General features: G+C 36.5%; 1 protein-coding gene across 1 annotated transcript in view; it reads right to left on the bottom strand.

Moving 5' to 3' along the window:
• Positions 1–27,121, bottom strand: part of NPAS3 (neuronal PAS domain protein 3) — a 589,490-nt gene that overhangs the window by 177,408 nt on the left and 384,961 nt on the right. The window contains exon 4 of the mRNA XM_015632068.2: positions 3,695–3,784. Within this exon, the coding sequence (XP_015487554.1) occupies positions 3,695–3,784 (90 nt within the window). The remainder of the gene's footprint in view (positions 1–3,694; positions 3,785–27,121) is intronic.

Raw genomic sequence — 27,121 nt, 5'->3', positions numbered from 1 at the left:
GATAGACTTTTCTCCCTTTTTGTTACTATTTATGCGTTTCAATAGGTTTTTTTTTACTATTTATGTATTTATGTTTGGTCTAAGTCTCAAACACATAGAGACTTAGACTTTTCTAGAGAATTGAAATCTCTTAGGGAAGCACTCACATGGACTTCTAAGTATTGGAAGGAGCGATTTGAGTGCCTCTTCAGTGGTTAGACATTTTCTTTTGAAATCTCATCCCATTTCTAAAGGGAAGTCAGGGACTGAGGATTCCAAAGATGGAAGTTACCCTGATACCAAAGATTACCTTCTAACTTGGAAAATGTATGAAGACCAAACATTTTTACATCACTACAGAGACACAGTTAAATAGATGTTTGTATTGGCTACACCATCGCAGATAATGCTGTCCAACTTGAAGATATTTCTGGGTCTTTCAACAAATACTACAGTTCATGAAAGAACTGGAAAGTATGTTCAACTATTTCAGCTTGCCTCAAGCTGAGCTATGACAATTAATATAGACTAAAGTCAATATACATAGACTCTTTAACTGGGAGACTGTTGGTCCATTTCTCTTGCTTTGACTCTTTACCTTCTCTCACTCATAATTTTCGGCTAACTCTCTTTTCCTAAACTTAGAAATGTATCTCTGTTCTCTGAAATATACATCTGCCAAACTAGCTTAAAATTCTTGGTTAGCATTAGCTGGAAGATAAATTATTCAAAAAATTATTCAAAATATATATGTTGATGGGTGTCTACACATAAGCTATATTCATTGTAATGTCAAAAGGGTATTTATTGTGGTTTTCGTTTACTGTTCAAATATACTGTTAGTTTTGCCAGGGGTAACTTTATTATTATAATTTCCAGGCCACCTTCCAAGATATTGTTTTATCAGATTTGTTTACTATTAGTCCTGCAGCTATCTTACAACATTGGCATCCATTTGTTTTGCACCACTGGCTCTGAATGTTCAGAAAAGAGTAAAATTGACTACCATAAATGTTTTCACCTGCTGAGATTCAATACAGAAACTATTTTCCTTTATCTAGGAGACATGAGATTTTGCTTTGCAAATACAAAATATATTTTACATTATTTCTGTGCATACTAGTTAAAAATAAAAATAAACACAAAAAAGCCCCCCAAAACCCCCACCAAACAAGGAAGAAGTCTTAGAGATATAAGTTATCTAGAAAGTAAGACTCTGAAGTCAGCACTTGATGAAGATATTTCAAATAGTAATGTACATTATAATGCCTTTAAGTGTAACACTGTCTGGAGGTTCTATACAAATAAAAAGTTTTGGAGTATCAGCATAGGGTATATCATTGTTTACTTGCAGTCAAGAAATACAACACTTCATGTATCACATAACACCAACCCAGAAATTCAGAATTCACTAGTATTTTAAGTTTGGTATGGTGAAAACTGTAGCATTTCCATGTATATTTGAGAAATGGTTCTACAGATAGACTTGCCAATATTTTTAGCAAAAAATAAGCTTTGACTAGTGATTTAGTAGGATGCAGCTACAGCACTTCTTTTAAAATTATTAAGAGGCTAGCAATATAATGCTGTACCAGGAGAACAATATATCAAAAATATATAAATATCGTAGGTCTTAGAAATAGAAAATGTCTCCATAAAGACAGAAGAGAAGAAAAGCAAAAAACTCAGATATTTTAGTAAATCTCAGTAGATTTAATTTATTATCCTGTAAAAATCCATAGTACTAGTTCTGATTTTTGGTAATTTTTCCATCAGTACTTTTAGTGGTGAATACATGGAAATATTTGCCCTGATATTTCTAATACTCTATCTAATACACAAAAAAAATTGCTTCATTTAACTGAACCCTTTCCTGAAATGTATATGGATCAAGATGGAGTGTAAAGTCTGAACAACATGATGTGAGTTCAGAGTAAGGAGAGATTTATCAACTGTATAGTTTGAAAGACAGTGGCAGAAAATGCTTTTAACAGGAGACTAACATAGGGTTAAAGCCAAATTTTTCTTGAACAGATGATATTTCAGATGGCCACACTATTCCAGATGCATCAATTTCCTTGAAAATCCAATCCATATATGTGCATATGCTGTGCTGGCAGGAGGACTGACTGAAATGGCCAAAACCCAAGAGCTAATATTCTTTTGGCCAGAATAATGCAATTATTATTTTCCTAGCTATCAGTCTAAGCATACAGAGCCATCTGTTATGCAAAGCAAACATACACATCTCAATTACAGAAAATGCAGTTGCCTTGACAGAATTTGGATTACACCACTAACCAGGGCTGTAAAATTTGTTTTAAGCTAGTGTATAATGGATGCCTTTCAGGAGTTTCCTAATTAGCATTTACCTGCTTAAACTAATTATCCATCCTTCTTCTTTACTGGCTTATTAGACTTTGTTGGATACTATGCATAAACCAGATTAATATGAACATAAGACAATAATAAACATTAAAGTTCCAATTCTTTACTGTATTAGCAACATGGTGGTGCACTGATTTCAAAATGTGAGATTCTTGATACTAACTCCCAAACAGATTAAGTCAGGGATTAAAGGCTATTACAAAACGAGGGACTTTAATGAGAGACAAGAATACTGATACGAGCTAGAAACAGCTCTTGCTTCCATTTCTATCATTGGGTTTGCCAAAGCCAGCACAAAATAACAATTACTGAACTTATTACAGCCAATTGCTTGCATGTTCTTGGAGGACTTAATGAGCTTCTATTCATATTCTCACCAGATAATATTTAAAATTAGTCTTTTTTTGTCATCAAATATTAAAATTTCCCATTTGATTGTTGGTGGGGTACAGCAAAACTGACAGTAAGTAGCCTATGCTAATAGTTGCTTCCTCATAGCTGTGTGGGTCCCAATTTAAAGTAGCTCAAATAAGTATTATTTCAGATTTTCTTTTCCTCCTCAGGGTGACTGCAGTAGAAGTTGATGGTCCCACTCTGAAAATCATCATGCAAAATATTTCTGCTTCATTTCTAAGTGCAAGCAGAAAGAAGTTATCCTGCCTAAACATTTCTGAATGCTGCAGGATTAGGAATAAACATTAACAACTAACTTTTGCCCCACTTCTGCCCTGCCTTTTAATCTTTGATAAACAGTTGTCAGAAATTAAATGAAAAAAAAAAATAAAATCCCAAACAAAAACATCCCAAATTACTATACTTTATAAATTCATCTTTTCATATTAGTGAGCACTGGTGAAAGCATCAAAATGTGTCCTTGTTGGAACCCTCCCTGCAAGACATTTTAATGGTCTCTTTCAGCATTTCTTGACTCCAAATGACTCCCTGTCATCGTGTCAGCTCCCTGGATAATGCAGGGTACTCCATAAACATCCAGTAATAGGACACAAGGGAAGTACTATTAGAGTGTCCCTTTCCTATCAGGTATAGAGGTTTAAAGTTCAAAACAACTGAGAAAAGAAACTTCATTTGTTCTCAATAAATTAATAATGATCCTTTGTGGCAAAAAGTTTTCATACACATCTCAACATCCAATACTATAGAAGCATTTTCCAGTTGTGTCTCAGGATGAACAGAATGCAACTTTAAACAGTTAATTCAATAATCCACGCAAAATACAAAAACCAAATTATTATTTTCTCAATAATAATAATAATTAGAAGAATGCATCATACACAGTTATGTTCTAGAATTGAAAGCATGTACTTACTTGGGACAGGCCTAAATAGATGGAGACAGTTTCTGAAATGTACAAAAATTTTCCTTCTTGATTTAGTGCAAATACAAATCCATCCAGGGACTACAGAGTAAGAGATAAAAAAAAAGTGAATAGATTAATAAGAAATTCTAAACTACAAGTAGAAATAGATTCAAACAAAGACATCACAGAATAAAATGAGGAAAATATTCTAACTTTTGTTTAAGTGGTTATAATTTGAACCCTTAAGACAATTCCTTTTTATTCTATCTACATATTAATAAACATCATGTGAGTATATTACTAAATCCAAGTTGATGAGTATATTTTTAAGTTAATTTACGGGCATGCTTATATCTGTCATATATACTGTATAACATTTATCTCATTTGTTTTATAGAAGAAATATAGAAAAATAAAATGCTCCTTTTTTTTTTTTTTCACATGAAGAAATAAATAAGGAAAACAAATAACCTTCCAACTGAACAGTGTACATAAAAAAAATCACCCCTCATCATTCAGAATCAAAGCAGAGAATTTCCATTTCCAAAAACTTAAAAGGTGAAAACAAAATCCTGCCATCACTCAAACCACTATGGACCTCAATAATTTGTAAATTAATTGAGGATTACACACACATGCACGCACATTCACGCGTATACGCACACACCATTCTCCTTTTGTGAGACAACAAAGCCAATCAGCAGATTACTGTCAAATATGTTTACAGCTTAGGTCTCTAGAAACGCTATGAATTTCATCCCTTTGGTGTAAAAGTCTAGATCAGATTTTACTTTGACAGGTTCAAGTCTTTGGATGTGGTTTCCACTGCAACTGCAAAAGTCAAAATACAATTGCAGCAACTAATGCATCCCTTTTGAAACCTGAGTGCAGTTAATGAACAGAGGACTATATTCTAAACTGTCACAGAGTAAATCACTGCATATCCAGAAGGGAGTATACCTCTGTGAATAACAGTAAATATTCACTAGGAAGAAACTACCTTCATACACTATCCATGTCTTCACCTTTCTGCCTGTCATGAGGATGATTATTGGCAAACAATCATTGACTACTACAAAAGTAAAATCACAAAATTCCAGAAATTAGAAATGGTAAAATAGCTCAGATGTTGTGAGGAACAATGAAAATCCCCAAAAATCCCATCCCAAATATCCCCTGGTGATAAAAGAACATATAAAGGAAGTATTAACTGTAGCATTTGAGAGATTAGCCTGGTTTTGGGAGGAAAGAGCAGATAAATTTGATGGAGATACATGATAACGAAATCTTGTAATCAGTCCTTTGCAAATACACAACAGTGATTTCTGAAGGGCTATAATATTTTTCTTCTGCTGCTTCTTGACTAATTTCTAACAGGCTGCTAGTCAGAAGCTGTCTTTGGCAAAAGTTCACCCCTCTCTGATGTAGTAGGTGGTGGAATTAGTTCAAAATATGAGTTTTCTAAAAATAATAGACCGTGTATTGGAAAACAAACCCTCACTAAAGACACTGCACTAGAAGAAGGCTCTAATTTATATTTATGAATTAATAAAAATGTAAATCTGCATAGATTTCCTTCATGTAAAAACATTTATATTATGCAAGTAATTTATGGCCTCTTATAAATCATCATAATTTCTTTCTCAAATTATTAACATCACTTCCTTGAATTTTTAACATCAATAACAGGTGGAAAATTTGGAATAGTCAAGTTAAAACTTAGATCCATACCAGGACAATCAAAGCCTTAGCACACCTGATCTCTCCCACTATGCACAAGCTCTTACGCAAAGTAAATCTTTAAAGGTCTTAGTGCTCCTGATTCTCTGTCCCGTCTTCCTTTGAGGAAACTGGTTTAACCCTCTGTTAAGCTGAGAACCATGACACTGCCTCCCTGGCCACCTGTGCAGAACTCCATTCTCCACTGGCAGCAAGGAATTGTCACCATGACTCAGACTAAAGGACTAAATCTGCAGGAGTCTCCCTGGGTCTGTTTCAGATGTTTCAGAACAGTGCTTGGAATATCCATATGGGTGATGACAAGCCTACCAGAGATTTCTTACTAGCCCATTCCCAGTAGTTGGCATGATTGTGGCATCTTCCTTTCTTGAGGAAACATGTTGCATAGGTTATTTGTGTATCATATAAAACAAATTTATTCTTCTCCATTTTTTATACAGCTTTTTGTGTGGCCTCCTTGCTCTGTTACTCGAGAGAATGACATACAGCTTAAGCACATTTATGATCTGACCTGTTTAGCACTCTGCTTTAGTGTGTAATTATCTGACATATCTAGACAAAGTTTTGTAAGAACCAGAAAAAATAATCCTCCAAGTCACTGATAGCTTTTCTTCTTTTTTACACATCATCTTATTTAGGAATTCAGGCTTAATGAAACGAAAGTTTGAAGAAAACTGAGTACTGATTAGGCAGAACTGTTTCACTCAGTGTAGTTTTGAAATTGGCAGAAACTAGTTTTGCTGGAAAAAAATATAAAAAAATAAAACTATGTCTAGTTGACAATGCTGTACAAAGAAATTTTAATCTCCATGGCAAAAGTTTAAAAGTCAACAGCAACTGGAAGGGTGTTGAAGTGATAAAAGTTAGCCATCTTAAGCACTCACTACTTTTCCATGCCATTTACTCTGATTCTCTCATTTAAATAGCTTAATTGTTTAGCCTTTTTTTTCCCTCTTTCTCTGTGGGAGACTACTCCTTACTTTTGCCCCCAAATTTGTAAGGGAGGTAACTGAGGAGGCACCACTGAAGGACTGGCAGGGCCAATGCAGTACACCAACACCTTTGGATGTGATCAGTCACTTCCTCTGCTATAAAACTTGTTCATTAAGCCAGCTGAGTACTAAGTCATGGTCATTCTTTCCCCATTTTTTTTCCACCTCTCTGAAGCTGCACTTATGTGCAACTACTGGTCAAATTCAGCATTTTGTTCAATAGAGCAAAATCAGAAAGTTTATTTATTTGTATTTTGAAAGAGCCACTGATTAACAGTTAATATTACTACTTCCATGCCCAAAATACAAAGACCTTAGAACAAAAGCTCCAAGTACCAACACCTAAGAAAAATGACAATAAAAATAGGAGGAGAAATAGCCAGCTTCCAATGCAAGGCAGTTCCTCCCACCAGTATGAAAGGGCTGAGACAGAGCACTTTAGTGACAATGTTGTTGTTCCTTTTACAGGTCAAACAGTAGTTCTGAAGGACTGTCTCATTCGTTATTCATAGGTATTATTTATGAATATTTATTATTTAAGTAATGCGTGTTGAAATTTTTCAATTTTTCATAAAGCGTACGTCCTTTGTGCATGCCAAGAGAGCAGCAGACTTCAGAGAAGGTGCAAGGCAACATAACACAGGTTATGTTATATACTGGAGAAGAGTATGTGATACCACTGTATACTGCATATTCACAAACAATTTCGTTTTAATGAGAAATATCTGAAGTATTATTCATGTTACTTATGTATAACTAAGGACAAAACAAATGAGAGAAGGGTAGTGAATTGAGTCTGCTTTCAAATATCTCTTTTGGAAGGAGCACCACAGTGCTTTCCAGACAGAATTTCTGAACAGCTTCAATGTAGCTCTCATGCACATAGGATTTCCGTTCTGGACATTCCAGAGTTAACTATAATATTACAGTAGGGTCTGAAAAGGTAACTGGGTTTTCATAATGTCCTATTTTCATTAAAGGAGAGACCATGAATATAAGGAAAATTTTCTTGACGTAATTTCTCTCTGGGTTTTTTTTTTGAGCAAATGTAGTTGACTGTCATAAACCCAGTCCTATTCTCATCTAGTGTGGCAGCTGAGAAAGGGTCAGGGGGAACCCAAATGCCAATTTTGACCACAATCCAATTTAAGGTAGACTGGCAACTTCTTGTTTAAAACTATACTTACTGGCTTTATGCAAAATGTGATTAAAGCTGAAGCTCTCTATTACTTTTGATTTCAGAAAACCATTATGTATTATGCTGTTTCAATCACCACAGGCTACTTTTTAATTTATTTTTTTTTCAACTGCCCCACTGTTTTCAACAGGCGCCAATTAAGATTCTGGGGTCAAAGGGTTAATTACATCTTCTTACCCACTATGTAGAATTTTCTGATTATTAACCAAGGTTGGATTAAGATGAAAAAGAACCGACACAAATGTTAATGCTTGCCCCTCCTCAAGAAGATTTATCATAATACCATGCGGAAATCTATATGCTCTCTTCAAAGCTGTTAAAGAATGAAATCTTGCAGGGAACACTAAAATAAATGCTTTAAAGACATGCAAGTATCTGATTTATTGAGTCAGTTTCCTTATTCCTGAAAACTGTTCTAAATTAGCCAGGCAGGACTGATACAAGTTTCTCTCTGTCACATATGAGCAAGTCAATGTGGTAGACACGAAGGAAGTGAGACTCAGATTTAAAAGTCACTAGCTGCAGCACCCCAGAACAATAATGCAAATTAGTATAATTTATGTCCACTGACATCAGAATAATGCAAAAATGTAAAGCACGGGTTTTTAACCCAAAATACTCACTGCCTTTAACAGTATTTGAAGCATAGTGAGGTTATTTCCTTTCAGGATATGAAACCCACTGTAGCACTTTGACCGAATATGCACTTATGTATAATGCATCATAGTAAATGGATTTATATTTGTCAGAGGAATTTTGTCCCAGCCATTTTTGCATATTCCCACTACAGGCAAATTTAATTCACTGGAGTCTTACTACAGTGTCCTTCTGGAGAATATCCTCATATTTCACACTATCCATGAAGTCCCTAGTTCCTTCTAGTGTGCTCCAATGCTTCAAAAAACCCTGTTACCCTGACCTAAACTCCAGTTAGAGTGAAGAATTACCAGTAGGCTAGGTTATTTTAATGACAGATTATTTTAAACTAAGCCTTCACCATCTGTTCCACCCCCTAATTATGAATGCAAAAAGGACATATTTCACAATTACATCAGTAAAAAGTAAGATATACATGATTTAAATGCATGCATGTGTTCTTTGTCCAATGCAGCACGCATCTGTGATGCTTTTCTCATCATTCAGGCTCTGATCAGGAGTTAGGGGCTGGGGAAGGGAATACTCCCCCTGATAAAACAGACTAATTGATATACTAAACTTTTTCCTGGAAAGCAGATCATCTTAATTAGAATTTTTCACTTTTATGACATAGTGATACTATAACTGGAGCTAAGCATTTATTTAAGGACAAAGACTGTCACCAATTAGACATACAAAATTCAGTAACAGTGAAAATATTTTACGTTTTTTTAAAAAAAGAGAAGAAGCATTGGGTGCAATTGACATTTATGAAAGAAAATAGTCCCTCTCTTACAATAGACATACAATTGTGATATTTACTCATTGATCGTGTCACAACATGGCTTAAAAATATGATTTCCTAAAGAAAGAAACAAAAATGTAGGTTTCATTTCAATATGGCAACCATTTGTGGATAGGGGGTAAAAATGAAATAAAAGCCATAAATGATGGCTAACAGAAATCTGTACCTAAGTACCCATCTTCTGTGTTCTCATTATTAAGATATCAGAGCAATATCCTCCAGCAACATCAACAAACATGCAACAAAAGCTTACTTAGCCACTTAGGTGGAAAATCTGACCTTGGGCTTTCACAATTAAAGTACTATGAGACAATTGGAGTATTGTGCTGGGAAATAAGATTTTGCATGGGATATATTTGATACACAAGAATAAAAATGAGCAACTGAAGTTGGATCATCTACTAACTTACACAAATCTCTAAAAGCTTTATTTGCCCTCTGCCATCTTTTTAATCCCCTGCAAACAAACAAACAAAGCAACCCCAAATAAACAAAATGAAAGGCCCACCCCCAAACAAAAGCCCAAATTAAGAAAAAAAAACCCAACAAAACCCCATAAGATTTATTTCAGCCTTCCTTGGGCTACAAGCTTTTTACTGCTGAGCAAAAATCCCAGCATAAAATACACAGAAATTCTCATTTTCAGCTCTCATGGTGCTGCCATTTTTTCAATCACAGTCCACCATAACAGTTATATGTCTACATGACCATGGGCTCCTTGTGAATTAATGACAAATACTTGGCAACAAGGCAGCATGCATTTGGCACCAAAACAACTACAGTAAAAGAGATGAGGTAAAGGGACAAACTCAAAGGATGTGGTTAGCACGGACTTTGATGCCAGCTTCCTTATTTGTCATTTTTGTGCTCTTTGCTCGTGTGGTCAGGATGCAATTTATGACAACAAGGGAGTGCCAAAAAATAAATTTGTCAGTAATAAGGAGGTCTGCTTTATAGCTCAAAGCCAAGAAATGAAAGAGGAGGAGGAGTAAGCTTTACTGATTCCCTTGATGCATCTTTCACAGACTATGTATGTTTATACATCCAAAACAGCAAAAACTTGCAGCGGCAGTTTCACTACTTGATTAGAAAAAAACACATGTTATTCCAGAACTGAACGACTGCAAAAGTAGAAAGTGTAGAAGAGAAAAGTTTAGAGGCAAGAAAAATGTTTAAAGGTGGCAGTCAAGTTCTTAGGATGTACTCCCTAGACTGTTCACTGATAATATATTGACAAGTATCAGAGGTAAGTTTGAGAATCACAGCAAGATTACAAATCTCTAAGTGATGGATGTTCAAGAAAAAAAATCCGAGATTAAGAGTATGACAATTTTTGGAGTACAAAAGCAATAAATGACTTTTAGGAGTCTCTGCCCTGTAGATAGAAATATTATTTTTTTCTAGAAGGCTGTTCTATATTGCTGCATAATCTCAAACCACCCTGTAAAGCCATCTAGTAAAGCACTGAACTTTTATCTTTATGATTTCTGATGAGTTCCTAACCTTTCATTATTTAGGATTCCTACAGCTCCTAGAGCTAGTCCCAGACTCTTTGGACAGGAGATTGTGATGTCAATGGCTGCATGCCACATAATGCAATCAGGTGTATTTATTTAGGATGAGACATGTCATACAGAGATTACATTATGCATCTCTTCCCCTGAGAAAGTGATCACTTCAGGTCAGGATTAAGTGTACATCTATCTGTGGATTGCCTTTGTTTTTGAATACATAGTGTGAATGTAAGTGGTTCCTGCCCTTTGGTGGTACAAATATTACCATCAGTTATGCATTTCTGCACTGAGAGTAAAGGACTTGACAATGAATGTACCTTCATAACATTTACTAAATAAGTGCCAAAAGTGAGAGTAAGCTGAAGCAGCAGCAGGAGCATAGATACACAGAGCTGGCAGAATGAGGGCTTCAGCCCCCAGACCTGCACCACAGACCACACAGCAAGAGACTCTGGGAACCTGACCTGACTGAAACACGGGGCAAGGAGAAGCAAAACTGATTGTGGGAACAAGAAGCATTGTGAATGTTACTGTTTCCCAAGATGCAAGTTTGAAGCCCTTTTAAGTTTATGTATAAATATTTCAGTTTATGTAAGCTCAATTCAAATTGATCATATATTCATTGTGTATTTGCATGTTTGGTTAGTTTTTCTGTCAATCTACACAAGCTGACACTATGTGAAAGCAAACAGATAAAGGCAGCTAAATGTCAGTTGTCCAAAAACCTAGGTGAAAAAACTGAAAGGAAATTTTTTTTTTATAGAGAGTTAATTTGACTCTTAAAATATCATCTGTGCACTCCAGAGGTATTCAGATGCTGTGGTGATTGATCCTGACAATTGGCTTGCTAGAATTTGACCTCTGTCCCAGACCCGAATATGCGTTCTCACTTGCCTCACACAATTTCATACATATGAAGCAGAGAGGCTGTGTTCAAGGAAGAACAGGATGAGAAGCTTGTGTTTAGCATATTTAATCTATTAGATGGCAATACATACAACCAAAATAGACTTGAATGAGAAACTTAGTTGAGTTCTTTGATATATAAATCATTCTGATTTATACTCTTCTTGAAAGAAGAACATCTTGAAAATACTTTTCAGGCAATGGAAAACAGATATAAATAAGAACCCAGAACATTAAGAATAGATCCATAGTCTACCCAATACACTGCTGTTTCTAACTGTAACCCTTTAAGTTACATGGAAAAAAAAAATTAAAAACTCATGTTCTTATCTTCAGCCTCTTATTCCACGTTATAATGCAAAGAAGTAACAACCTTGTCCTCATATGCTAAGAGTTCCTCCAGCTGTCATTAATCCTTGAACTAATGCAGGAGATCTGTTTGCTACACCCAGTCTTCCTCCACCTATGGGAGTGTGGAGCAGTTCCACATATGTTCCCTCTGAAGTCTTCCAGAATCCATAGACAGCTGGGCTAAATTAAAGCAGACATTCGTTTTTCCACTAAAAACCAGTACATAGAAGCCTCCAGAATTGTTTCTGCCATTTGGATCCCTAACTTCGTGATTTTAATCCTTGAATCTGGCTTGGCACAAATCAGAACATGCTAGTTACTAGAAGCTGGGTTCATTGAGACATGGGGAAAAAAAATAAAAAAGAAAAAGAAAAAAGCCCACAAAACTATAACCCCTTAAGGTTTTTATTTTGAAGTGGTTCTTGCAACTCTGAAGATTGTTTCCTCTACTCTGCAGGTATTTCTCTCTATACCCCACAAACAGCATTCAAATCCATGGTTAGTTTTTTCCAGATTTAACAGAAGTCTTACAGAAATTCCTACAGGTTTAGAGAAAATGAATTTAAAATGCAGATGAGACCTCTGAGAGCCTTTGCAGCAGTAAAAGCTGGACTTTGAGTTTCTGTAGTATTAGACATCATGGAACAGAGACCTTTCAGACGTCCTGATCACTGAAAAGCACCCAGGTTACACTGTCTTAAAGCACAAAAGTCAGTACAAGACAGGATGCAAATCTACACAAAACTATGCTGTGCTATTCTGGTTCTCACAGAAGCTTTGATTTCCATTCACGTATTTGTGCAGGGAACACAGGAGTACTGCAACTACATGGGACAAAGAAATTTCTGAAACAAATTGGATACTTCATTAATAATAAAAAATATTTAAAAATCTTCCCCTGAAATGATTATCCACAACATCTACATTCTTCATGGTAAAGTTGATATCTTTATGCTGGGTTGCAATACTTTGTGCAAGGGTTTTGAGCTTACAGCGCTTCAGTCCAGAAGTACATTTCACACAAAAGTGGGAAACGCACATTTATGTGAAAATCAATTATCCCGAGGGAACTGGAGGTCTGGTCCTGAATGAATGTGAGGATATCAACTCAGTTTGCCACTACAAAACACTATTGCTATGTTGACCTTCCACTTCTGTTTCACAGCTGGAGTATGAGACCAGGTGAGAAGACAGTATGTAGGTTTGTCACCAACAGGACTCTAATCTCACCCTAGGCTATGAAGAAACACTGTGTTTCTCTCTCCCTCCCTCTTCTCCTTTTTCCTTTTTTCTTTTTTTCCCTGGGCTCACCTCTAATGCCTGTGTTGGTAAAGATAAGTATGGATTTTGCTGTTTACAAGCTCATTGCATAAATTCAAGCATATCAACAGCACGGAGCAGCTCTTCCAATGAAAAAGGTTTATATTCTTTTTAAAATACAAGCTAATATATTACAGTGGCACCTCTGACTGCTGTGATAATTAAGGGTCTGTTTGTATTTCCATAATAAAATCCTATTCTCTAGTGTGGGGACTGGTAAGTGAGTTATGATTTGTCCAGAAGCCAGAAACACAAGGTTTCAACTAATAATATTTTTTTTTCCTTTTAGAGATAGACAATGCTCATCTGTATTTTTACACAGAGTTTCAGTGTGCAGCCAAATTATTATGCTATTCCCTTAAGGGTTAGCTTGAGCAGAAAGTATCAGTAACCTGCTCATCAAGGGGTGCTCAAGACTTCCTTGAAAGTGCAGAGTTCCGTAGCTGTTGTTGTGCCAATAATCCACAACACCATATTATCTAAAGAGCCCTGAATAAGTCTTGACATCCTCAAACCCTAATGCTATTTATTGCACATGTCAACAATCTATATGTTGTATCTCGTGTCCCAAGTAGGTACTGACATGATTGCTCTCCACTCTTACTACCTGATTGACTCTAATTTGTAAGAGACCTGAAGCTTAGTCTCTCCCTAATCTGACTGTGGTAAAAGTGCCTTCATAAATGAAAGTGATGAAAGAAAACTCATCTTCTTGCCAAATGTTAGCACCATTTTCCTGTTATTCAGAATCACCCAGAGAAAACCAAGGAAACACTTCTAATTTCTTACTATGATGCTTTAAACACACAGTATTTAAAGTGAGAGTGTAACATCCCAGCTTTTCTTGCTTTCACTATGACATTTTTCTTCTTTCTGCTGCTATATATTTCTAGCTAAGCATTGTTGGAATTAAGTTCTCCCTCAGAAGTTTCCTGCACCATTTCCCAATTCTGCAATGAATTTACTATCACACCCACTGACATCACAAACTAGTAACAAAACTACTAAAGAAAAATCATATAATACAACAAAGTTCCATGTATTTGCAATTGTCTCCTGTCTTCAGAACTGTCTACTTTTAGACCCTAAGCAATACTATACATGTTTGCCTGATTTTCTTCATCTTTTCTCCATCTTTTCCCCTTTAAATCATGGAAAAACTACACTGAGCCAAAATCAAATAGGATCATAGAATGATTTGGGCTGAAAGGGACCTTTAAAGGCCATCTCCAACCTCCCTGAAATGATCAGGGACATCAGCTCAGATCCCCGTCCGACCTGACTTTGAATGTCTCCAGGGATGGTATCCATAACCTCTCTGAGCAACCTGTGCCAGCGTTTCTTTACCTTCATCATAAAAAATTTCTTCCTTATATCTACTCTGAATCTACCCTCTTTTAGTTTAAAACTATTACCCCTTGTCCTATCAAACTGCACTGCCAGTGCTTTTTTATCCTGCCATGTGAATGTTTTTGCAGTTCTGATTTGGTTCCATTACCATGCCCAAATGAACATGCTGCCTGACACACCACACAGAAAGCGGTATAGATAGACTTCTGCATGTAAATTTGCCATTTTAATTGGCAGCAACCCCTCCAACTTAAAATAAATAAATTTAAGTGGTCATGCTTTAATGAGTTCCGACATATATCTGAATTTCTTCAATCTGTTTTCAGTCACTAAAGTGAAAAAGAAATGGTATTTCATCAGTCATTCCCTGACTCTGGTTTGAAACCAGATGGGAAAGAGCAGAAGCATACACACACAAGATAACTGCAACAGAAATATAACCAAATGTTTTCCACATCTGAGAAGACTGTTTGAGTTCTGAGCAGGGTTTAAAATCTAAACAGTTTTTTTCAGACGAGATACAATCCTTAGCAGGATTAAAATTCAGCTTGAGGACACTTCCTATCACACTTAAGTCTGAGTTTATTTCTAAATTAAAATTTTAATGGAAAACAAAATAAACACATTGAAGTGCTTAGAAATTCAAAACACTTTTTGACCCCTAAAAGATTGACATTAATGGCATATGAAACTTTAAATCATCCTTGTTTCAAAATGCAATATATTGTGCAATTTATTTCTACCTAAACCTTGTTGGGATAAAATTCTCCCTCACAGGCTTCCTGTGCCATTTCCAAATCTTCAATGAAGTTGCTATGCCACCCACTGATACCATGAACTAGTAGTAAAACTAATAAAAAATCATATAATACAACAAATGTAGAACTAGAATTACCAATAGGGAATGAGCAAGAAAAGGAAAAAATCTGACAAAAACAGTTTTGGAAAGCAAAGAGAAAATATGTACATACAACAGCTAATTTCAAATAGTGTCCCAAAATTTACTTATCAGGTTCTGCCTACAGCCAACTTCTAAAAAAATCTCTTACTCATGCCAAAACTATCTCCTTCTGAGGAATCTCATTCTTTTGATACCAAAACTTAATTAATTGTAGAATTAGTGTTTCCTAAACCACTCTTTAATAGCAATCTGAAACCAAACCAAACCTAAAGTCTCGATGAATGTGTAATATATTGCCTTTATTCCAAATAAAAGAGGCTTAAGTTACCTTTTCAATATATTCAATAAGATGTGCAGATAGGTCTTTAAGTCTACAGGCCTTGAAGTTAAAATAGATTCGATAAAAATACTGAGTATAAGTTAAAATCTGTGGATGGCAAATCAATTGCACAGATTGGAAAGCATTTCTGTTAATCTGTAAAGGTAAACTGGAAGATTTTTGTTATTTCTAAGAAAGACATAAATTTAAGCTGTATAAACATCATGAAATCTATTGGATTCTCAAAGCCACAGGAAAGGAATTTAAATGCACAGAATAAAAAGAAATCCCAGAAGTTGGGGTGAAACTTTATCATGGAAAGGGAATTTCCAGAGACTAACTACTGATACAAAGCACAGACATACTGGATTTGGAGCAAAGCTGTACAAATTTATCAATATTTTGTGTCTCACATACAAACATGTACTACTGTCTCTGACCTACAATAATTAGACTACAAATAGTAGTTAATTTCAAAAATCACAATTATCCAACTCCTTTAAAAGCTCTTTCTTATCACACACTGAAATGTTATGCTTCTGTACAAATGATATCATAAACTGCTGTTGCAAATACTACAGCTCCAAATCGCATTTATTATTTGTAAATGCTTGTTGAACACAGCAGGTGGCAAAATGATTTAGCATTGTGAACAAATACATATGGTTGCTTGAGCCCCAATTTTAGAGTAGATAAACCTATTTTCTGGTCCTACATTTAATGGACTAGAAACAAGCAATATGCAGCTAAACCACCGTACATATTCTGGCAACTCTCTACTTCAAATGAACTTTCTCATATGAACTACTGCGCTTAAAACAACTTAAAAGCAAATCACAGGTCTCACATATTCAATGACTGCCTCATCTGCAATATTTCCTCTTACAGTTTTCAAAGAAGATTATGCACTATGGAAAAGAAAATGCAAAGGTAAAAGCAAGTGTTATGTAGTCTAAAATCAATAGACAGAGAGAGGACATTAGCCAAGAGGCTAATAAAAAGATGCTGCCCCAGACAGTAACATAAAGGGCCCTGATATATTTTTCTCTTCAGAAATACTATTCCTTATGCCAATTTTCCCTTAGCACTGCAGTAGTTTCTCTGTGTATATACACGTCATCTTAGTTTTTTCTCTTGTTCCAATTTTATGTTTGCATTTTATTTTCTCATTTCCTTCCTGCTACTCCCCTGTTTCTCTTTACTGGCTTGATGTTTACACAGACCTTTACTAGAATTGCAGGGTTTGGAGAGATCCCATTTTTCTTCTTTGTTGTAATGCCCACAGTTTTTTTTTCCCAGAGAAAAGATAAGTTTACCCAGAAAATAAAAAGCTAATACAACCTTTTGCTCATCAACAAAGTATGTCTTGCTGTAGCCAGGAATAAGTTAATAAAACAAGGAAAAAGCTTAGTGGCTTAAAGAAAAAAAACACACCTCCTTGGGGTTATGAACGAACAGTGTTGTTTTTTCTTCCCAGCGTGCAAGGATTTAATTAAGTGATAACAGTCACCTTGGGGTGGCTGCACAAGGCAATAATATCTAGGTGAAGAAAAATGCTGAAGAGAGTTGAGTACAGTCAATTTATCTTCAGAGAAGGCAATAAATGAACAAAGCATAGGTATTTGGCTGATTGTTTTGGAATGTTTCCATTACTGATAAACATCAAAAATAAAAGGACAAAGATTTGGTATTTTCAGTATCTGAAATGCATTAAATACAGAAAGAAATGAAGGAATAAATCACTGTGAGGTCATATCCTAGAGTTCTAATTGCAAACGGTTTGGTAATTATTCAAGCTAAACATAGAACAAGGGAATTTTAATGTTGACACAAAGGATAGAAATACAGCTGAGATGTGTATTTATAGCAAACACAAAACACTGTATGAATTTCACTCTGGAGAAAAAAAATGGTAAGTGTAGATGGAAAGAAGTGATATATATTACACAAATATATGCAACTTCGCAGCCAGCAACCCAAATTCGAGGATTTAAAAATATGTTTGTGGGAGCTCTTCAGGAAACAAGCAGCAAGCTCAATTATCTGTAAGCCTATGTTCTGCCACCCCCATATGCAGAGAAAGAGATGTGTGAGAAACAGCAACATGAAACAGAGAAGAAAGACAACCAGGGAGAAACATTCTCCTTTTCCACAAAGCTACTAACAATTTGTTTTACATTACTTGCAACATAGGGTTTGAAAGGAATACGTGGGCTGTCCTTAGGGGGTGTGATGTGTTCAGAGGGGTCTGAAAGCTTTGTAACCAGTATTTCCAGTAACAGTACTTAGTCTTCCAAAACTCAGCACAACTCCTAATACAGCTACAATAGTTCTTAGCCAGCAGCATATTTGGCCAAACAGGCACAAATCATGCTAATGATTTTTTTACACGGGAGAAACAGAACAAATATGCCAATAATCTTGGGAATTCATCACATTCCTTTGTCCCTCTCAAGCTGGAAAATCTCATTCTTTTTAGATTTGATACTTTTCCTGAATCTGTCTTCAGCAATGAGGGAATTGATAGCTATTTCCTTGAGTTTACAACTGGTTTAAATACTCCTCACCCACACACGTCTGCATGGAGAGGATGAAACCTACAGACAATTGTTTTTTAACTATGTGGGCAGATACTCTTTCACAAAGAAGAAAAGTCAATAATGAATGGCTCACACAGTGTCTTGAGGAAAAAAAACATGAAATATGCCTGTGTTTGTGGGACAATATGAGAGCAGGACAGAGTTTGAAGGAAAAATATTAATTTCTGAAAAACATAAAGCATTTTCAGCTTGAACATAAACCTCAGAACAAATTTCACTAAGTTGTCTCATTATGACTTCTAGTGTGTGTTCAGCTGAAGTATTTAAATAAACAATGTTTGTCAGGACCTGTGTTTTTAAGGCCCTGTAAGTAAGAGCTAAATTAACAATTGCTTCCACACCAATTACTTTCCTTCTAAAGGCAGTATGTCCTTTAAAAACACTTTATGAACTATATACATGCATTCATTTCTCACCTGTAGGAGGCTGAAGCTTTATCACCTGACCAACACTATTGTTCATCCCTGGTAATTTGACAAACATTCACCCAGTTAAAACTACAAACTTCTTGGTTATTGCCATCAAAACACTAGGGAGAAACTTGCATAATACAATGACCAAGGTTCCTCTTTTCAATTACCATGGAAGTTCTGCACAGTCACAGAGATGGGTCAAACAGGTTTTCGAACTCCAGGTTTTTGAACTGGAAATATGGATTAAAATCTGACTTCAGAGAATTTAAAGTGTTCCACAAATGCCTCCAGTTAAGGTGTGACATTAGCTACATGACCAGAGTACAGGTCTTGGAATTAAAATGCAATATCCATCTCGTGCATGAGATTTCACACTCACTCTTCTATACATTTGGCCATTTTCTCTCTTGTATTTTCCCCCCTTTTTTCTCTTTTGATTTTTTTCTCTTTTTAACGATTATTGGAAATTAAGAAGATCTTCTAATGCGAAACACGAACTGGCTTGTTTTCCTGAACTAACTATTGCTTTAGGATCTCCTCCACTAAGTCAGAATATTTGCCTGTTTTGAGGTACTGATCAAGCAGTGCCTGATCGAGCTCTCATCTCTGACTCCTCCTTCCTGTCTTCAGGATACAGTGCACTTCTCATGAATCCAGAGGGTTAAAAACTTGGAGTCAGTTCCAGAGCGTGTTGGAAGGACATGACTTAGATGGATTTGAGGGATGGAAAGGAAGCAGATTTGAAGGTCTAACAAAAATGCTAGAAAAAGCCCAAAGATAGGGAGTAGATCTCACAATAGCAGGAGCAAGATAAGACTCACTTGAAGTTGTAGAAAATATAAAAGAAAATGAGAAAATATAATGACTGTAAAGGACAGAATGAGGAAAAAGGGGGAACAGAACAACAAGCACTGAAAAGAGAACAGAATGACCACAAATGTGCAAAAAAAAGATGAGTGTAAGAGAAGACTGAAGAAAAAGAGGGAGACAGCTATTAAGTTGCACTTCTAGTAAATAATTTCACAGAATAAGTGCCAAACCATTGCAGGTTTTAGTGTGAATATAGAGTTATGGCATCCAGAAAGTATTTGGTTCTTCAAAAAGCCCACAGATAAGATCATCTCTGGAGCAGCTTATGTGGCAAGTGCACAAGTCAGGACAGACTCGGCAATGTCTGAACCGAAGCAAAGATGAAGAAGGATGATTTCTTTTCTTCTGAAGGACCTTTCCCAAACTTTTAATGTTACATACCTATTCTTGCCAGGGATAACTTTTATTCCTTGCTTCCAAAGATAGATGCTGTGTCTGGAAAATGACAGACTTCATAAAATGGTAAATTTTCCCACATTATCATCTTGGACATATCTGTGTAATGCTTTTTCGTCCCCTTAGAAATTGCTTCAGACTTTCTGCAGCATTAAAAAAAACCAAAACACAGCTCAAACTGTTTAGCTGTGTGTACCTGTTCAAAGTTGTCAATCCAGGGCATAGTCTTGAAAAAAATGCTTGTATGCAAATCAAGAGAAAAAAATCTTACAGTACTCTGCTCTTACAGTGGTCAACACTGGACAGCTCTCAGTAGAAAATACAAAGTCATTTCTGTATGGAATCTGCTGTCACAGAACAAACCCTTTTCCCTTAAAAATATTCCAAGAAATACTACTATAGGAAGCACTTAGAAGTAATAAAAAAGAAAGGAGGAATGTTGTTGTCTTGGGTAAGATAAATGCTTTCCCATTTATGTTAATATCAGTCAAAGAAATTTGGCACATGACATATATATATGTATATATTTCATCAATGTGGAAATTTATTGGAGTGTCAACTTTAGCTGAAGACATTCAACTATCCTATTAACTTCTCCACATCATCACTGCTCATTCTTAAGGATGCAGTATCTGAAAAGCCATACAGTGTCAAAATGTCGGTGCATCTTGAGTACATCTTGAGTGTACATTCAATTCTATACTTGACCAATCAGCCAAACACCTCTTGTCTGATAAAGAACTTTCAAAATTTATACCAGTATACCACTTTTTTACTTCTAGAAATCTGTTTATTGACATAAAGAACAGAAAATATTTTTAAACTTGTCTAGATCCACCTATTTATCTGTGTGGGACCTAGATCTGTAAAGATCCACAGACCTGTCCAGTAGTGCAAAGGAAACATTCCAGTGACTGTATTCATACAGTCTCCTTTTTTGTACCACATATCCAGTATGTAATATTTATTATTTTTTATTAAAGTGAGCTTTACACTTTACCTTGGTAAGAAACTTAGTGCATATAAACTGTGGAAATGTATCACTACTAAAATCTTGTTTAGTAATAAACATGATTTCAGACTATTAGATAAGTATATAAACATTCCACAGAAGTAAACAGAACTCCTTGCTTTACTCAGCTACTCCTGTGGATGTTCAGGAGGACATTACACAAAATTAGTTAACCAAAAACTTGCAAAACTGATGCAATCTGAAAAGAATTTATTATTGAGGAGCTCTATCCCCTTTTGGCATTGCTGCACAATTTGTTAAGATAATGTTTTCCAGGGTAAAATGCCTGATGAAGGTTACATTTCCCTAAAATGGATTCAGCCTGCTCACCTAGCTTATAAGAACGAAATGGGAACAGTAGATATCAATCTGCTAATAGAATGAAATAAATATGATGGGATTTTGGAAAGACATCCGGTCATTGCACACAAGATGTATGTGCTATTGAGTATCTGATAATGCTAGTGGGAAACTTAAGGAATATTTTTTTTCCCAAGCAATCAGGCTGTATCAATTACCAGGAAACAATCCTCAACTATTGCTAAGTATGAGCTGCAAGAAAGATTTTCCTTTTTATCACCTCACTGTGTTGGTGTTTTACCATGTTAGCATGGTAGTACCTTCCCAAACTACAAAGATTAACTAGAAAAACATTGACCAATACAGAAGACAATTAATTTTGGAACATATTACTACAAAGCATAACTTTCTGGAGCATATTACTGCAAAGTACAACATAGAATGAAAGTATGTGGTTTTAGTAATTAAGTTCTTTACAAACAACCCCATGTAATGCTACAGACTTGGTGAAGAGTGGCTGAAGAGTGGCCAAGAAGAAAAGGACCTGGTCAACAGCCAGTTGGACACTCAGCAGAAGGCTGCCCAGGTGGCCAAGGAGGCCAAGGGCATCTTGGTCTTTTATCAAATCCAGTGTGGCCAGCAGGACTGGGTACTGGGTTTGACCCTGGCTGGAGGTCAGACACCCACCAATGCTGCTCTATCACTTCCCTCCTCAGCTGGGCAGAGAAGAGAAAATATAACAGAAGGTTCATGAGTTAAGGGCAGGGAGAGATCACTCACCAGTTACCACCACGGTCAAAACAGACTTGACTTAGGGAAATTAAATGAATTACTACAAATCAAAATGAGAACAAGATAATGAGAAGTAGGACACTTCCTTCCCCCCCCACCCCCAATCCCTCCCTTCTTCCTGGGCTTAACTTTATTCCTGATTCTCTACCTACTTGCTCCCAGTGGTGCAGGGATTCAGGGAATGCGGGTTATGGTTGGTTCTTCACACTGTTTCTGCCACTGCCTCCTCTTCAGGCAGAGGAATCCTTCCCCTGCTCCAGCATGGCATCCATCACACAGGAGACAATCCTCCCCAGACTTCAAGGTAAGTCCTTTCGATGTGCTGCAGTTCCTCACAAACTGCTCAAGCACAGTACCCTTTTCCCACAGGTCTGTAGGTCCCAGCCAAGAGCCTGCTCCAGTGTGGGCTTCCCACAAAATCTGAACCTTCTTTCAGGCATCCATCTGCTCTGGCAGGAGGTTCCTCCAAGGGCTGCGGGTGGGTCTCTGCTGCACCACGGATCTCTGGAGGAAAGGAAGCTCATGGGGGCCCCTTATTGCTCTCTAGAACCACCTGAAAGGAAGTTGCAGCCAGGTGGGGATGGGGATCTTCTCCGGCAACTGGCAGCAGAGCAAGAGGAATGGCCTCAAGCTGTTGCAGAGGAGGTTCAGGTTGGACATCAGGAAGAATTTTTTCACTGAAAGGGTAATTAAGCATTGGAATGGGCTTCCCAGGAAAGCGATGGGAATCACCATCCTTGAAAGTGTTCAATGTCTTGGGCTGGTGAAATGACTGGACATGGCATTTAGTGCCGTGGTTTAGTTGACATGGTGGTGGTTTGTCGAACTCTGGATTAAACAGATCCTGGCAGTGTTGTCAAAATTTAATTAGTCTATGAATCTATTTTTTTTATGTTCCTAATTTTACACTTTTTCCTACCACCTACTATGGTGTAGCATATATTGCATTATACAAGCAATATTTTAGCTTTGTTATTTCTTTCCTATCACTTTCAGGCTAAATTTCTGGGAAAATTCAGTCAAATAGGTTTAATTATTCTCAAAAGTGTGGTATGGAGATTATTAAATTGCCCATGTGAAAAAAAACAAACAAACAAACAAAAAAAAGACCTTTCTTTTAAACTGTTCTGTTCAAATCTGCTCTCATTAAACCAGTTTCTGATTTCTTGAGTAAAATTCCAATTTGCAAGTCTTGTAGAATTTCTAATGTACAGCTAAAAAAAAAGATATATATGTGTATATATATATATACTAATGATTTCATTTAAACACACAGAACTGCTGCTAGAGAGTGCTGGCACATGACCAGATCTTGCACTTACACCTCTAATTTTTATTAGGTCAGTGGTATGTCTCCATCAGAACTAACACCTGGCACTTGCCTCATCACACGCCTTCCAGTGACCTGGGAAGAAGAACCTGTCTTGCCTGAGTAGGACATGCATGAAATCAGGTTTTGTGTAAGAAACAGAATGAGGCAAAGAACTTCAGAGGACTGGGCAGGGAATGGAGTCTCTTGACTAAAGGAAAGACACCTTAAGAATAAGTATACAAATGACTTTAGGATTAATAAATCTAAGAGCCCAAAGGATTTGGGCTTATTTCATCACTTGAAAAAAGAGCTTCAAATCACCTGGTCCGAATTTAGAGGGTTCTGAATCTTTGATATGAGCCAACATGGCAAGGGAGGAGTTAAGCAAGTGGAGCTAGATCTGTTAAGTACCTAGGTTGCACATAGAAGATTAGGGCTGGTAAAGAGAATGGAAATGGAGTTTGTAGGAAATGCTGACAGGCTGAACAAGTAAGTGTGAGAGACTGGGAAGATGATTATTGGAAATGGGAGAGAAGGTTAGAGGAGATAGGCTAGATTATTTAGGCACCATGAAATAGAACCGAGACGTATTTTCCCACTATAGCAGATTTGCTTCCAAAAATTGGAACGGCTCCCACAAATTCCAATTTGAACCATTATTTTAGTATCAGCAAAGCTAGGAGGGATATTGGCAAATTTTAGCACCATAAAATATTCTAAGGCAAAAGGGACCCATGAGGATTATTGTGTCCAACTCCTGATTACACACAGGGCAACCTAGAAGTTAAACTGTATATCTATGAGAGTTGTTGAAATACTTGAACATCAACAAGCTTGGTCATTACCACTTCTCTGGGGAGCTTGTTCCAGTGATTTGCCACTCTGTCAGTGAATTTTTACCTAATATCCAAGCTTCTCCTCTGCTCATACTAGACCACATAGGAAAAGGATAATTTATTTTAGTTACCCTATTCAAATGACAAAAAATATATGTAATTATCCTAAAACTATATCTCTTCCAATAAACTATGCTGGCTTCAGCAAGACTTCATGAACTTTCCCATTTGTAAAGTTGAGGGCTGCAAAGTAAAAAAAAAAACAAAACATTCCACTGGAACTCCTGCTTCATTTATTGCATGTAATAGATAATGCTGCCTTAATGAACAGCTATTTGGGATTTTGTTTTTGCCTCGGTCTTCAATGTGTGGCCCTAGGCCTTATTTACTGCATTCTATGCAAACCATGCTCTGAAGACAGAATTGCAAGCTTCCTTGTGGGTTTTTCCATGATGCTTCTCACTACAGCATCTGAGTGCTTCATAAAGATGAATTTATTTTACAAAATTACCTTGTGAAGCTGTAGAATAAAGGAGAAGATGTAGCCCCTAACACTGCCCACATCATTATTGTCACTGATCGATGCTGAATACAACAATTATCTTCACTAGATAAGGATCCTAGCTTCACAGGTATAATTGGATATCCAAGAAAAGGAAATACAAACCAGGATAGAAGACTGAAGGGCAGGTTGAAGTTTAACAACAAAACTATTAGATGCCCAAAAGTCCAACAATGACAGTAAAAACGACTCAAAGGCCTTAAGGGTAAATATACACCCGTGTTTTTTATTTCAGCTGCCTGACATCAGACCAGACTGTTCCCATTAACTGATGGCAACATCAGAAAAACTTAAGTTCTACCACATCAGTGCTGCTATATAGTGACATTTAAATCTTTTCTCTTAAGCAACTGGGTGATGCTCTAGAAGTTATACATGAATCCTAATCTGTTAGCCATCTTCATGAAAGGAGTGAGATATTCCTGACTGTGGAACTGGAAAATGTTCCGACTATACCAACCTAGGTTCACCTGCAAGAAGCAAATGTACATGTGTGTGTGTGTCTGTGAAAATTACAGAGTCAAAAGGGAGGAAGTTCCTCACCATTGGGAATAAAGAGCAAAACCAGAATTTACCTGCCAAAGTAATGTGTGGGTGATGATAGATTCCCTATATGGCAAGTGGTGTCACAGCCTGAATACCTGAAAGAATGAGGGTCGAACAGGAGGTCTGAGGTGCAGAGTCTACACTATTACGGGATTTAAAGGCATCAGGGACAAGTTAAAATCAGTTTCTAACTTTTAGGAATTAAATGCAGATAAATGGATACTGGTCTTAATATAACCATGTTAACTTCAGAATAAACATGTCACTAAATACTATATAAACTTCTAGAAACTGAGGAGGAACACTGGACACTCAACTCTTCAAGAGCTACTGTGTGATAACTTTAAGACACAGGGCAATAAATAAGAAAACAACACTAGTTATGCACTGGTTAACATCACTAGTTAAGCCCTAGTAAAAGCTAGTGAATTGAAGCTTTGTGTAGTATGGGGGGCATCAAAATTTTCTTTTTTTCTCATGTTCTCTATTAATAGTTGGGACTCTCACCAGGAGCTTGATAAAGTTTTCAGAGCTGGCCCCCAGTACACTTCAGATGTATCTTCACATTTCTTGTCCTAGTTACACCAAAAGGCAGAATAGTGAACACTGTAAATACTGATGCCAACAAACTGGATGTAATCTGAAATACATTTCATTTTTTACAGAAGCCTAGATAATACATTCTGCTAAGTGGACATAGGTATATTTTTACAGGAGCTGGGCAAAATTTTGGTAGCACCTTAAATAATAGCCCTTTGCAACTTTTCACTTTTCTTCTGGTGAACTGTCAGAACAGAGATATTGAGCCATGCTACCCACAGAGTTCAACTATCCAGCAACTCCTTTATTTGGAGCTACACATCTATACATGGTGAATTTGAAGGAGTGACAGCCCTTGCAGGAAAGGCAATTTTTGTAAGCAGTAATGTAAGTTAACCTTGCATCTGGGGTTTATTAATATAACCTCTGAATATAAGGATTTAGGGGAAAAATTAACAACTTAGATCCACCTAATCTGAAATTTCCTGCGCAGTATTTACTACTGGCTATTGGGTGGACAAGACACCAGACTAACTGGACAGCAAGTCTGACTCAAAATAGCAATATCTACACTATACACAAGAAAAAAAAAACCAACCCATGAAACAAAGAATTACAGAAGCAGCAAAGATACCAAAAATCAAAATCTACTGAAAACATGACAACAGCAAAGGACTTGCACTTTAAGAGTGTGTTGGCTTGCTGCAGAGGGGTGAATTTCACCCTTAGATAGCTGGCCTTTTCACTACAAGAGTTTCCAATAGGAAAGACAAATGCTAAAGCGGAGACAGAAGAAAAAAACTTACTGTTCTCTAACTTGTAACTCATTTTCTTCTCCATTTTTATGTATACACATAATACAGACATATATATAGAATAAAAAGAGAGAAATAAAAGTATGCTCACTCATAAAGACTTTAACAGATTAAAAAATATTCAAAGCACTGCTTCTGCATTCAAGGAACTAACATTGTGCAAATCACTGGGAAGAATAAATAAAGTCATCTAGAAGCACAGTTTAAAGGTGTCGTGCTGCTTTATCCCTATCATTAAGAGACTTATTTTAGTGTCTTTAACTACTTAGCTTTAACTTTTTTCAGCATCCTCACATTGCCCCTTGACCCATAGACAGAGTTACCTATGTTATTTTGAGGGGTTATTGCTTCTGCAACTGACTGCCTGGAGGGTTTCCAATATTCTGCGGTAAACTGTTGCTAGATTTTCC

Source organism: Parus major, chromosome 5 (genome assembly GCF_001522545.3).
Source record: "Parus major isolate Abel chromosome 5, Parus_major1.1, whole genome shotgun sequence".
Taxonomy (NCBI): Eukaryota; Metazoa; Chordata; class Aves; order Passeriformes; family Paridae; genus Parus; species Parus major.
The sequence above is the reverse complement of the archived record's forward strand: the minus strand, read 5'-3'. Positions and strand labels throughout refer to the sequence as shown.